The sequence below is a fragment of the Dromiciops gliroides genome, chromosome 5, assembly GCF_019393635.1.
Source record: "Dromiciops gliroides isolate mDroGli1 chromosome 5, mDroGli1.pri, whole genome shotgun sequence".
Taxonomy (NCBI): domain Eukaryota; kingdom Metazoa; phylum Chordata; class Mammalia; order Microbiotheria; family Microbiotheriidae; genus Dromiciops; species Dromiciops gliroides.
The window spans coordinates 132,464,369-132,479,594 of record NC_057865.1 but is presented as its reverse complement, the minus strand read 5'-3'; the positions used below and the strand labels follow the sequence as shown (position 1 = coordinate 132,479,594).

Sequence of the window (15,226 nt, the reverse complement as noted above, 5' to 3'; positions counted from 1 at the left end):
TGTGTGTGTGTGTGTGTGTGTGTGTGTGTGTGGATGGCCCTACTTCCTGTTGGTGAGGAGGCTTCTAGGAGGAGGAAGGAGCAAGAGAGGTCTTTTTCACCTGGGACTTCAGCTTGGCTGGAGAAGAGATGCTGGCTCCCATAGATATATAGATGAAGGAATCTTGGCCTCTTTCTCTCTGATCACTAGATTCTAATGCACCTTAATAAACACTTAAAAGTCAAAACTCCTGCTAAAGCTTCTAATTTAAGGCAACCACTCATTAGATTTTAGACATTCTAGCTAGAATTTTAGCCCCTTACAGTACCCACCATGAAACACTGCCTTTAGAGTATTTCTTTCATAAACAATAATAGTATGAATTCATACTAGCTCTGGTACTACAGGGAAAGTAAAGGACATGAGTAGAAAATGAGCTTTTGTTGAGAATCACAAATGCCAGTATATAATCATTGAATGACATGTTATTCATTTACATATTCATACTCTCCATGAACTCAGTTTTTTAAAAGAACAATAGTGGGGCAGCTAAGTGGTGCAGTGGATAAAGCACCAGCCCTGATTCAGGAGGACCTGAGTTCAAATCCAGCCTCAAACATTTGATACTTACTAGCTTGTGTGACCCTGGGTAAGTCACTTAACACTCACTGCCCCACAAACACACACACACACACACACACACAGCAATAGCACAGATATTTCAAAATAATAGATAATAAAATCATTTTTTATTTAGGTCCTCAACACAGTAAATGATTTATTTTGCAGCAGATTTAGCTTCCTAATAGGTTTTGTTGAGTGTAATATTCTCATTAATTGGTCTTCCCTGAATACATTGACTAAACAGCAGTTGGGGTGGCAGGGGTGGCAGGTGACCCAGAAGCATTATATGGAGGAGGGAGAAGCTCTCTGTAATTAAAAATTTAGCAGAGATAATCCACATGAAATTCCCAGATGGCAAAAGGCACACCTACGCTAGCAGCTGGCAGAGGTGTTCTCTGTCTACATAGGCAAAATTTTTAAAGGTTGTTGGTTTATGTCCTATAATTCTTCTACAGTCACATTTTACCACCTACATTTGGAAAGAATCTCTTCCCATAGAGATGAAATGTGCAGTTATAAGTCACCAGTGAAAATTCCAACTGTATTTAAAGTTTCCTTCCTGAATATTCTTTATTCAGAAATGAAATATCCAGATTCTAAGACAATGAAAAATGAGCTGATACTGGTTTTTTTCATTCTTGTTCACATATAAACCATTTTTTTAAAATATTGCCTTCAGATGTACTTAACAGGATGCAATCTTCTGAGATTGGCCACATTGGCCAAATATTATCAAAACATACCAAGATAGATTACTTTCCTTGACGTCCACTGCAAGATTCTGGTTAACATATGCGTCTGAGTTGTAGTATCATGAGCCAGTATGTTGTAGAAAGGTATTTGATGGCATTTATAAAGACCAGAAGTGTAAACTGTTGATTCCTTATAAAGCATCTCTAAAGACAAAGAAATATCATCAGAGCACATTCATTCCTTTGATCTCATAGAATTGTAGACTGATTCTTGCCAGTGGGGCAGTGTATTCTATAAATTATAGGACTGAAAATGAAGGCATTCCACTAAAGGGCAGCATAACCTTCTAGGTAGCTGTTCTTAGGCCAAGTTACGAAGTGGCACGTGTAATGATTACTCTCTTAACAAATGATAAAGAGATGGCCTATTTCTGATACAGATGAGCAGAGAAACTGTTCTCAGCAAGGCCATCTATACCCAAAAGGGGTGCTAGAAAATTTTCCCTGCCTGCCCCAAATATCTCCTCCATTAGTCCAACTGAAATTCCTACCATTTTGGTAACTTCTTTGAGTTAAGGTATTTTTTTGGGGGGAAGTTTCCTGTTAAATAAATATGATATCATTTTTTTTTTAGTGAAGCAATTGGGGTTAAGTGACTTGACCAGGGTCACACAGCTAGTAAGTGTCAAGTGTCTGAGGTCAAATTTGAACTCAGGTACTCCTGACTTCAGGGCTGGTGCTCTATCCACCGCACCACCTAGCTGCCCCATAAGTATGATATCTTAAAGAGGCAGAGGACATTGTGGGATGATAGATAGAGGGCAAGGTTTTGAGGAAGGAATATCTGGATGCAACTCTCATCTCTAACACGTACTAGCTGTCTGACTATAGATAAACCATGTGATTTTTCAGTGCTACATACAACTCTCTGAGACTATAAGACATAAATAATTTGCCTGTTTGCATTAGTAGATGAAAAGTTCCATACCAGTAGTTCCCTATACTAAAGAAATCACAGGTATGGGCCTAATTTGGCCTTTAGCTATGCCCATAATTGTTCTTGGGTGTGTTTGTAATTTCCCTCATATCTGACACACCATCAGAATTCAGTTAATTCATCTTATAATGAGTGTGAGGTCCAAGGGACATAGGACAAATTGTGTGTAACTAAAGGAGATAAAATAAATCTAGGCAGTGCTAGATAACAAGAGCATACCTGAATAAGATACTATAGGAAATGGAACCTTGGAGGTCAAGGGATGATATAAAAATATAGCATTGATGCAATATTGGGTTGCTTAAAGCAAATGTAGAGAAGCAGAATCTTCACAATTTTGCTTAAGGCTAACTCTAGATCCAGGTGTGTAGATAATGCACAGAGATGCTAGAGTGGTTGCCCTGTTCTTTAACCATAGCGCTGAAGCATGAATCCTGTGCTTGGACTACTACTAAATTGGAGAGCTGTCCTTGATGAGAAAGTGTGCAAGGTTTCCTGAATATCTTTCAGCATGTACCTTGTGTAAATGGTCTTTAACACTTTCTTAGGTTTTCATAATTCTAGCTGTACAGAGGTAGCATGTTCATAAGATGGAAAGACCCTTTAAAAATAGCCTCATGCAGAACTATCTCTGAAATCTCTTGGTGACTTGCATGAAGAAAGAAATAAGTTGGGTGAGGCAAAGTTCTGGGTTTTTGTAGATTTAATTTTTTCCCTTAGGGTGAGAGATATGGACATACATTTAGGAAGAAGGGGAGACTGAAATTCAGGAGAAAGGGAGGATGGTTGTTGGGAGAAAAAGGCCTATAAGGAGATGGAAAAAGATCAAATCAAAGACAGAGGTGACAAAAATTAGCCTCAACAAGGCAGGAGACTATAATTTCCTCTAAGACATTAGAGAAAGGAAAAGAGATGGAGGAAAATGTAAGGAAGATTTGAAGTTCAGAGGAATAGAATTGAGAGAGATCATTTTAGTTGACCTTAAAGGAGAAATTAAACATCTGCATTAATGTTATACTTCATAGTCCCCTTGGGAGTCTAAACACTTATTCCCAAAGATGCTCCCATCACTCAAGACATTGTTTGATCTTTTTTTGGGGGGGAGGGGAAACTGTTTCTCTCAGAGACTACAAAATATTATTAGCAATATTCTCAAGGGTGACAACTATCTTTTCTGGGTGAAGTAGGTTTCTATGTAAAATTCATCTGTCATTTAGATCCAATGCAACAATAGGTGACCAAGCTACTTCATACTCTTTTTTGATCAAATGTGAGATCTGACAAAGAAGTCAGATTGACTTGGTATGATTGGCTGGTCAAGCAGTTTCAAAAGGTGAGTTCAGCAAGTCTTCAAACTAATGGAACTATTGTTGCAAGAAGTATATAGACTCCTATGATTGAAGCATGGCATTAATTTGGTTGCATAAGTTCTGGTGTACATTTTTGAAACAGTGCTTCCCCCCCCCCAGGGCAATGAGGGTTAAGTGACTTTCTCAGGGTCTCACAACTAGTAAGTGGCAAGTGTCTGAGGATGGATTTGAACTCAGGTCCTCCTGAATCCAGGGCCAGTGCTTTATCCACTGCGCTACCTAGCTGCCCCTCTGGTATATATTTTTTTGTTTGTTTGTTTGTTTTTTTCGTTTTTGTGGGGCAATGGGGGTTAAGTGACTTGCCCGGGGTCACACAGCTAGTAAGTGTCAAGTGTCTGAGGCCGGATTTGAACTCAGGTTCTCCTCAATCCAGGACCGGTGCTTTATCCACTGCGCCACCTAGCTGCCCCCCTGGTATATATTTTTAAAGAGACCAACTGCATTGCTTAATAATCACTTCTAATATCTCTATTGACATCTCTTGTTTCAGAGACTTGATCCATGACATAACATACAGTTATTAACATACTATCTCCTTCATTAGCATTTTAGTGCCTTCAGGTCAAGGATAGTATTTTTGCCTTTTTCTGTATCCTTGGCACCTAGTAAGAGCTTAATAAAAAATTGTTGATTATGAAAAAAATCTATATTTTCTTTCTTAATACCTCATGTATATGGAAGACCTTAAGTGACTTATTCAGATTATAGCTCCAGAAAAGTCCTCCCCGAATGTCATGACAGCTCTAACAGGTGAGGTTGGAAGGGCTTTGAATATTGTCTCATTGTCTCCCATCCAAGAATCAGGATAGTTAAGTACAAAGAGGAATATCACCTAAAGCTTGCCTACAAGGTGATGAATTTTTTGGCTATCAGAACCCACAGGACAATTCATAGGATAATAGAGCTGAAAGGGACTTCAGAGATCGACATATTCGACTCACCCACTTTACAGGGGAGAAAACTGAGTCCCAAAATGTGAAGGTGACGGGGACTTTATGAAGTCTCATCACATGGGGGCTAGGATCTGCACCTTCATCCTCTGACTCAAAACTCAGCATTCTTTCCATTATTCTCAAAGAGAAAAAGCTTCTTAAAAATAGGTTCATTCATTTTCTCTGAGTGTGGGGACCATACTTTATTCAGCTTTCCCAGTGTCTAAAATAGTAACATTTTTGAGTTGGAAGGGATCTCAGAAGTCATTTACTCTAACCCTTGCCCGAAGCACAATTTCTCCTTAGAGACTTTGCTTGGAAGACTTCCTTTGCTCCTCAAATATCCTAATGCACTTCCCTTATCACATTTCTCCATTAAAAAGTAAGCAAGGGGGTGGCTAGGTGGTGCAGTGGATAAAGCACCGGCCCTGGATTCAGGAGTTCCTGAGTTCAAATCCGGCCTCAGACACTTGATACTTACTGGCTGTGTGACCCTGGGCAAGTCACTTAATCCCCATTGTCCCGCCCCCCCCTCCAAAAATAAGCAAACAAAATCTTCCATAGCTCCCCACTGCTTACCGAATAAAGTATAAATTTCTTATTTTGGCATTCAAGGCCCTCCACAATGTATTCTTTCTAGTTGTAGCTCACTCCTGATTTCTTTTTCATGTACTACATGGTACAGCTAAGCTACATCAATAACTGGTTTACCACCATCCCCTCCCCCCCCTCCCCACCAGCATCTTTTCCTGCCCACACTCTTCTCCATTAGATTGTAAGCTCTTTGAAGGGTTGAGATTGTCTTTTACCTCTTTTTGTATCACCAGGGCTGAGCATAGTGTTTGGCACATAGTAAGTACTTAATAAATGTTTATCAATTGGTTGACTAATTTGTTTACCTTCCTTGCTGATTTTTCCTGGAGTGGATTCCATTCCACATCAATGACTATTAAAATACTTTCTGGAGAGTCCAATTTAAGTGCTTCCTTTCCTATGAAAGCTCCCTTCATCTTCACAAGCAGAAGTAATCTCTGCCTCCTCAAGTGTAAGGAGGTCTCCCTTTTGCAGTTATCACATTCTGCCTGAAATTACTGTTAAATGTGTCTGTTTCTAACCTTCTTCACTAGATTGTAAACTCCTTGAGGGAAATGAATACCATTATATTTCATCTTTGTATTCCCACTATCTTGCATAGTATCTTACACATAATAAGTGCTTAACAAATGTTTATCAAATGTAATAAATTAAAGCCCATTAAAGTTCATGGGAATTTCGATACAAAAGTAGACTAGAATATCACACAATCCAATCAGTACTTATTTTACAAGTGAGGAAGCTAAGACCAGAAGGGTTAAATTACTTATCCATTATGGCACAGACAAAAAAGCAGCAAGTCTTTATGGATTTGAAGTTATGATGCCAAATCCAGTGCTTCATTCACCAAGGAAATTATAAAACAGCCATGTGTTAATAAATACAACTAAGTCTGAGTCTACATAAATGCCTCCTTCCAAACCAAACTACAATGAATCCATTTCAATCGATTCACATAATAAATATTTTTATTTTATAAATTGGATTTTCAGCACCTAGGAAAAGAGTAAATAACAGCATGTAATGAAAACATAATTTAGAAATTTGAAAAGTGACATCTTTTTTCAAATTTAAAAGAATACTTCTTTTCAGTGATGACTTTATAGTGATTTCTTGGTTGTTTCCCCAAATCCACTATCCTCTCTGAGGTCCTAGAAGAGGGTTCTCTGTGTCCTGGGTTTTCACTGACAAATAAACTTTTTCCTTTAAAAAGGGCGGGGGGGGGGTCATTGTGGGCCTCCGACCTTATCATTCTGGGACAGAGGTGAATCAGAGACTAAGGAGGCAGCAACTTAGGAGTCCAATCATTCTTTGCATCATGGACCCCTTTGGAAGTATGGTGGAGGCTATGGACCTCTTCAAAGAAGGAGAGGGAAGGATTGAAATTCAGAAGAAAGGGGGGATGGTTGTTGGGGGAAAGGCCTTTATGGAATTGGGAAAAGACGAAACCAAAGAAAGAGGTGACAAAATTAGCCTCAGCAAGGGAGAAGTCCATATTTTCTTCTGTGACATTAAAGAAAGGAAAAGAGATGGAGGAAGATATAAAGGATATTTGAAGTATAGAGGAACAGAGTTGAAAGAGATCATTTTAATTGACCTTAAGTGCTTTTAAATAAAATAAAATACATAGGATTACAAAGGAAACCAAGTGTATTGAAATAAAGATGTAACTCCTTGAAATCTATGCACAGACTTGAAGTTAAGAACTCCTATAATGAGATATAGAAGCATGCTTCCATGTCCTGGCATAGTGTTGGGCCCCCTAAATATAACTTCCTTTGCCAACTACTTAGACTTCCTGTGATCTATCTTTTTCTCAGGAATTAGATTATCAAAATGTATGATCTAGAAAAATACAGCTCAAACCATTGAAAAAAATTTAAGCATCTAGACAACAAATTAATAACATTTACTAAGCATTTACAATATGCCAGGCCCTATACATGAGACTACTGAAGGTCTAATCTATCTTTCAAGAGGATTCCTCAGATATTGACATTCTATTCTGTACAAATTTGTGAACCTTTTTATGAGTCTCAGATTATTTGATTGTAAGATTCTTCAGACAGGAAACTGATTTATCATTGGCTGTCACACAGTAAGCACTTATTAAATGCCCTGCCTATAATAGCTCTCTCTCTAGTGATATGTGCTCTTCATATAATAAGAGTTTAATAAAGATTTGTTTAATGAATAAATGCATGTGATTACCTTACCAGTAATTTTTTTTAAATGAGCTCTTCATGTTTTCCCATCATGCCAGCTTGAAACTTGAGTATTTTATGACTCTTCACTCTCTTTTATTCCCCTATCAACAAGTCTTGTTGGGTCTTTATTGGGAATCTCAATCCCTTTTGTTCTTTCCCATGGTCATTATCCTACTTACAATTCCTACTACTTCAAACTGTCTAACTTGTGTGTCTCTCTCTATAGTTCCTTTTCCTGTCTATCTTCTCTGTCATTCAAAGCAATCCATAGCTTGGCTTCAACTTACCATGTTAGCCTAAATTCCTATTACTCTCTCTACTCTTTAGCCATATTGCTATTCATTACCACTCCTCACCCCATCCCCAAACTCAACTGTCCTGGTTCTGCCTCTGTGCTTCTGTTTATGTTACACTAGAAGTAAACTTTCCTTTAATCTCTGCCTATCCCGAGTCCTGCCTAGCTGGAGTTCTACCACCTTAGTAAAGTCATCCCAGACATTCTCGTCCTCTGTGATCTCTCCTTCCTTTATACTTATGGTCCAGATTGAAGCACCACTCATTTGACAATTAATAAAGTACTGCTTTAAACCTTGCTTTGTATTTTTGCATTGTTATTTAACATGTGGGCATGGGGGAGTATCATCTCCCCTAACTAGACTGAAAGGTCCTTGGGAGCAAGGATGATATTTCCACTCTTCTTATTGCTCACAGTTAGTACCCAACACAATCCAATATGAATAATAGGCACTGAATATTTGTTGTTGGAACAACATATTACAAGTGTTAGGAGTCTTTTCCTTTTGGCTCTTCATCTAACTTACTATCTTCTTCCTTCCTTTTAGATTGATTTTGAAGATGTGATAGCAGAACCAGAAGGAACACACAGCTTTGATGGGATCTGGAAGGCAAGCTTTACCACCTTCACTGTGACAAAATACTGGTTTTACCGCCTGCTCACTGCACTCTTCGGCTTACCGATAGCACTCATCTGGGGCATTTACTTTGCCATACTTTCCTTCTTGCACATCTGGGCAGTTGTGCCATGCATCAAGAGCTACCTGATTGAGATCCAGTGTATCGGCCGGATCTATTCAATCTTCGTCCACACCTTCTGTGATCCACTCTTTGAGGCCGTGGGCAAAATATTCAGTAAGATCCGGATTGCCGTACAAAAGGAAATATAAATGACATTTCAAGGCGAAAAGTTCACCTGATTCCTTTTTGGTTTTTATTTTCTTGGTGCCAATTTCAAATTTCCAGTTGCTTGTACAGCAGCAAGTTTTATCTCGATGCAGAACAAAGAAATCACTTGCTCAGTTTTCATTCCTACCATTTATCCCTCTTGGAAACTCTTCTGTACTTCTTGGCAATCTGCATTTCTTAAACCAACCCTAACTCCTAAATCTTTCCCATTCCATATGCATGCATTATCATTCTACTAAGAGACGAACAGATAGGAGTGTTCATTCTTGTAAAAGAAATTGACATTAATATAATGAAGAACTACAAAATAAAAAATAAAGTGCTTTCCCACACTGGAATGTTGATCATTGTATTGTGGGCAGAGTTTTAAGCTACTACTGCAGAATATACAGGGTATGTTGGCAGGTCTTTAATAAATGTTCTTTTTTTCCATTTTCCACTGTCTGTCAGTGGACTGCAGCTGTTCACTTAAATGGTCTGATTTTGTCTACCAACAGACAGAGATGGAGTTGACAAGAATTGACTAATCTCCTATGTTCATGCTACCCAACTAATGCCATACTGATTTTGAAATTTTGACCTATGTATTTCCTGTGCCTTAATGTTTATTATTCTCATGAAAGAGACATATGAAGTGCCTTCCTGGTTTTTTTTTCTTCATAATCTCCCTCTCGAATGCTGCCCATTTGTCAGCTTTTATTAGAAGGTCAGCAGCTTCAGTGAAGATCAAAGTGAGAAAAATCACATTGCCTTGTTCTTCTAGCCTGTTTCTGACTCTGAGCTGTAGTGTCTGTCTGAGGTAATGTCTGTGTTGTTATCCTGCAGTTTCTCTCCAGTTGTTCCTATCAAGTTAAGTCAGGGTCAGTCCTAGGAAGAGATGGATAACTGGGACCAGGTCCACTCTGAGCCCTCAGTGGCTGAAGCCAGCTTTTAGAGTCTCTTACCAGCCAAGCAAGGTCAGCGTGCTGTTTAGCTCACAGTTTATTTTCAGGAATATTCACGCTTTGCTGAGTCCAAACTAATTCATCACAAGGGTGATTTAGCAGGTCAACATTGTCCTCTGCTCTTTCAGCTGATCCATAGGCATCAGGAAGTGATGTCTTAATGGAATCTATTATGTGAGACTGTCAAGTGTTGCAAAATGTGACCCCTTCAAAATAAAGCATGTGCAACATGTTGTTATGCTGTGATACCCCAACTCACCCCCGCCCCAGGAGCTTTTGCCCACATCCAAACATTACTGTGTTTAGAGACAAGCCTCTTAAAGGCTGACAAAAAGCTTTGGCAGAGGGTGGGGAGGGGAAAAAGGGAAAAAAAAGGCATCAAGGTAATTTTGCTGGAATAAGTTCAGCTCCTTCTGAACCCAAACTGAGGAATCTCATCATTAATCTGAATTGTACGGAAAGCTGCCTGGTACCGTGGAAAGCTTTGTTCCTAGTGCTGATAGCATGCTTTTGCCTTTTGAATTATTTGTGCTTATACTGGTTGAGCTTCCCCCCCCCCCATATATACATTGGAAACCTGCTTGATCAAAGGCAGCTTCCACTTTTTTTCTGGCACATAAATTACGAACCTATTAACTGTTTTGGGTTGTTTTTTTTTTTAACTTTTAAAACAGACACTGGCATGGATAGAGTTTTACTTTTTTACTATGTACATAATTGAAAGTGTACTATTTTAGATATTTTTCAGTATAAGAACACATCATGTCAAGAATGTAAACATAAAATATTTTATCTTCATATGATGGAAATCACTTTGGAAATAGCTTTGTTGATTCAATGTGTAAACTGTTTATCCTTAAAGATGTCTGTTTCACAAAGATCTGTAGTCCCTAATAAAAATGGACTGCTGATCCAAGACATTTACAACAATACTATATGCTTACTGATATATTTTACACTTTTTTTTATCCTGCATGTAATGTAAAAGGCTACAATTCTGCACAATAAAAATGTTTAACAGTGATTCCATGACAATACTGTACATTATTTTCTCCCCCCCAAAAAAAACAAAACCTTCCCATTCCATTAAGCAAAAAAGTCATATATGATAAGTATCCCAAGTCTCTTAGCTCTAAAATTTTATGATTATACTATGATAGTTTATTACTTTACTGTGTATAAAAAGTGTTTCATGAGAGATAGAGTACAAAGTGTTAACTTTAGGACAGGCACCATGCTAAATTAAGGGGATGCAAATACAATTAAGAAAGACAGGCCCTGCCCTGCCCTCAAGAAACTTGCCTTCTAATTGGAGAAGACATATAAAGGAAAGCTAGAAGGGATTGGGGGGGGGGAGGGGAGATTCACTGGTTGCCATCAGTTAAAGCTGGTCATGGCAACCTGGTCCCAGAAAGATAAGGCCAAAATTCTTCTAACAGAGCCAAGTTACCCAGGGTGCAGAGTTCAGATTACTAGTGGCGAAGTGGTAGCCTGTGATGTTCAAAATCTAAATGTGTGGTCGCCTTAAATTAGAAGCGTTAGCACCAGTCTTTGAGCATTAAGCATTTATTAAAGCATACCAGGTATTCATGTGGAGTAATTGATTAGCATCATCAAATCCATTGGTTCACTGGACTTGAAGGTAAATTGAGAAGACAATTGTGATATTAATTAAAAAAATAATTTTTATCTTTGTTATCTGCTAAATCCCATTATTTTATCACAAGCCTGAGTAGAGAAGGTAGGAGTGGACTCAGAACAGTAGAGGTATAATTAGTATTAATATTATCAATATTAATTCTTCTAAATGTTTTTGGTCATGATATAATGCCTTATATTTATTATTGTACTTTATAGCATGATAAATATTTTATATATTGTTTTATTTAACTCAAATACTTCAAAAGATCTATTATTTCATTAGTGTGGGTATTCCCTCCACTTTTACAGATAATATTTTCATGCCTTAGTGGATGGTTTTATGAGTGGCTAAGACCCCAAAAAGTCATTATCTGGTAGCCTTTTAGTGATGAGTATCTCTAGTCCTTTCATGACATACAACCCATTTAGAGCATGAAAAGGCCACCGGAGTGGATAGGGCAACCAGAGCTTTATCCCAAGACTAGGCTTTGCCCAAGAAATTTGCTTCATTATGAAGAAATTTAAAATGACATTTGTACTTTCCAAAGGAAGAGGTGGGGGTGGGAAGGGGACTTGGTGATGAACTAAATCTGTGGTTTGGATGGTTGGTGACAAGACAGCAAGAGTGGAAGAAAGATCAGGTCTGTATCATCTTTTGAATGTTCCCCAAAGGAATGGGGAGAAAGCTAAGGTGGTGGTGGCTGGAGAGATGGCAGGACCTGAGCTCTGCCTCAGCCTAGGGTTAAGGAGGGAAGCCTAGTTTTGGCCCAAGCTGAACAAACATGTCCCCTCAGTGCCCAAGGGGAATATATTTTATTCTAGAGCTAATAAGGAGCCAATTGAGTTTACTTAGTAGAGGAATGGTATGGTTAGACCCATACTTTAGGAAATTCACTTTGGAAAGTAAGTGAAGGATGGATTGAAGAGATGAGAGATTTGAGGCAGGGAGACAAATTAGTAGGATATTGCAATAACGTGGACTACAGAGATTGAAGATCTGAAACATGGTGGTACTTGTATGAGCAGAAAAAAGGTGGTATATATGAGATGTTGTAAAGATAAAAGCAACAAGATTTGACAACAGAATGGACATGTACATTGAGTAAGAGTGAGGAAATGAGGATGACACCAAAGTCGCATGTCAGGGTAGCAAGAATTTCTTTTTTTGAGTTTTATTTGTGATATATAATTAAATTTTATACATATATCTAACAGATATAATATACACATTCACACATATATGACATATATAATGTATATTTTCTATGTTCTTACATTTACATATACCTAGATATATTCTAGTACATACAACTTATTATTTTAAATCCTTCCTCTTCCTTTTTATTAAATAAACAGGCAGTTTTCTTTTTTTTATACAGGGAAATAAATTTTATAAATAACACATACATATCAATTTATATAAATAATATACATGACAAATTTGTTTAAATATAATTACTATATAAATAAGTTCTAAATAACTCATATATGCACAACACACACATATGTATATATATATTTATTATTTATTTATTTATGTGTGTATTTAGATACATACATACATCCTGTACCCTTCCCAGTACACCCCTCCTCCACCTTCTTTTATTTTTCAGGTTAAACATTTTTATTTATATTTTTCTGTTCCAATCTCTATCCCTCCTTTCCCCCCATCCCAAGGTGGCAAAAAATCCAACATGGGTAATACATATATGATCATGCAAAACAGCATATTTGTTACTTAATGAAAGAATGTGAAAAATAGCATGCTTCGGTCTGTTACATCAATATCAGTTCTTTCTTTGGAGATGGATAGTATGTTTCATCAATATTCTTTGGGGATTATCTTAGATCATTGTATTGTTGAGTCATTCACAGTTCTTCATTGAACAATATTGCTTTCTCTGTATACAGTGTTCTCTTGGTTCTGCTCACTATCTTTTTTGAAGTCATCCTGTTTGTCATTTCTTACTGCACAGTAATATTCCATTACCATCATATACCACAGCTTGTTTAGCCATTCCCCAGTTGATGGGCATTCCTTTGATTTCCAATTTTTAGCCACCACAAAAAGAGCTGCTATAAATATTTTCATACAAATAGGTCTTTTTCTCTTTTGGGGGATGTCTTTGGGATATAAACCAAGTAGTTGTATTGCTGGATTAAAGGGTATATACAATTCTACAGCCCTTTGAGCATAGTTCCAAATTGTTCTCCAGAATGGTTGAATCTTTTCACAGCTCCACCAACAGTGGATTCATGCCTGAGTTTTCCCACAATCCCTCCAACAACCAATATTTTCCATTCTTGTTATATTTGCCATTCTAATAGGTGTAAGGTGATATCTCAGAGTTGTTTTAATTTGCATTTCTCTGATCAATAATGATCTAGAGCATTTTTTCATATGATTATTGATAACTTTTATTTCTTTGTCTGAAAACTACCTGTTCAAATACTTTGACCATTTATCAATTGGGAAATGACTTGTATTTTTAAAAATTTGATGCAGTTCTTTACATATTTGAGAAACGAAGCCTTTATCGGGGATATTTGTTTCAAAAATTCTTTCCCAATTTTCTACTTGCCTTGTAGTCTTGGTTACATTAGTTTTGTTTTTGCGAAAGCTTTTTAGTTTTATATAATCAAAATGATCTATTTTTCATTTAATTTTATTCTCTATATCTTCTTTGGTCCTAAATTCTTCCCTGTCCATAAATCTAACAGATAGACAATTCCATACTCCTTTAATTTTCTTATGGTATCATCCTTTATCTGTAAATCATGTACCCATTTTGGCCTTATTTTAGTATATGGTGTGAGATGTTGTTCTATACCTAATTTCTGTCATACTGTTTTCCAGTTTTCCCAGCAGTTGTTAAATAATGAATTTTTGTTCCAAAAGCTTGGATCTTTGGGTTTATCATATAGTGGATTACTATAGTCATTTACTATACTGTTGTTACTATCTATTCTACTGATCTACCTCTCTATTTCTTAGCCAGTACCAGATTGTTTAGAAAATTATCTCTTTATAGTACGGTTTGAGATCTGGTACTGCTAGACCACTTTCTTTTGTATTTTTTTCATTGATTTCCATGATATCCTTGAATTTTTGTTTTTCCAGATTAATTTTGTTATTATTTTTCTAGCTCTATAAAATATTTTTGATAGTTTGGTATAGCACTAAATAAATAAACTTAGGTAAGATTGTCATTTTTATTATATTGACTCTGCTCACCCATGAGCAATTAATCTTTTTCCAGTTATTTAGATCTGACTTTATTTTTGTGAAAAGCGTTTTGTAGTTCTGGTCATATAGCTGCTGTGTTTGTCTTGGGAGGTAGATTCCCAAGTATTTTATATTGGTCATAGCTATTTTAAATGGAATTTCTCTTTCTATCTGTTGTTGCTGGACTTTATTAGTAATATATAGAAATGCTGATGATCTATGTGGATTTATTTTGTATCCTGCAACTCTGCTAAAGTTGTTAATAATTTCAAGTAGCTTTTTAGTTGATTCTCTAGGATTTTCTAAGTATAACATCATATCATCTGCAAAGAGTGATAGTTTTGTTTTCTCATTACCTATTCTAATTCCTTTAATTTCTTTTTCTTCTCTTATTGCTGTAGCTAACATCTTTTTTTTTTTTTTTGGTAAGGCAAGTGGGGCTAAGTGACTTGCCCAGGGTCACACAGCTAGTAAGTGTCTGAGGGCGGATCTGAACTCAAATCCTCCTGAATCCAGGGCCAGTGCTATTTTAAAATTCTAAATGTGGGTTCTAATCTGTCCCTCCAGTTTTGGGGGGAAACTGGCTAAAATCACTGATAAATTCACCATGAGTTTAGGCTTTTAAGGGTTTATTAAAAGACATAAGATAGGGGGCAGCTAGGTGGTGCAGTGGATATAGCACTGGCCCTGGAGTCAGGAGTACCTGAGTTCAAATCTGGCCTCAGACACTTAAGACTTACTAGCTGTATGACCCTGGGCAAGTCACTTAACCCCAATTACCTCACTAAAAAAAAAAAAGATATAATATAGTAAAGAA

The 15,226-nt window shown here is 37.1% G+C and overlaps 1 protein-coding gene across 2 annotated transcripts in view; it reads left to right on the top strand.

The window, feature by feature from the left end:
- The window catches only part of CAV1 (caveolin 1), a 46,963-nt gene extending 36,403 nt beyond the window's left edge, over window positions 1-10,560 (top strand). For both annotated transcript variants that reach the window (XM_043965017.1, XM_043965016.1), the window contains exon 3: window positions 8,238-10,560. In XM_043965017.1, coding sequence (XP_043820952.1) covers window positions 8,238-8,579 — 342 coding nt within the window. In that variant the 3' untranslated portion in view covers window positions 8,580-10,560. The remainder of the gene's footprint in view (window positions 1-8,237) is intronic.
- The last annotated feature ends 4,666 nt before the right edge of the window (window positions 10,561-15,226 follow it).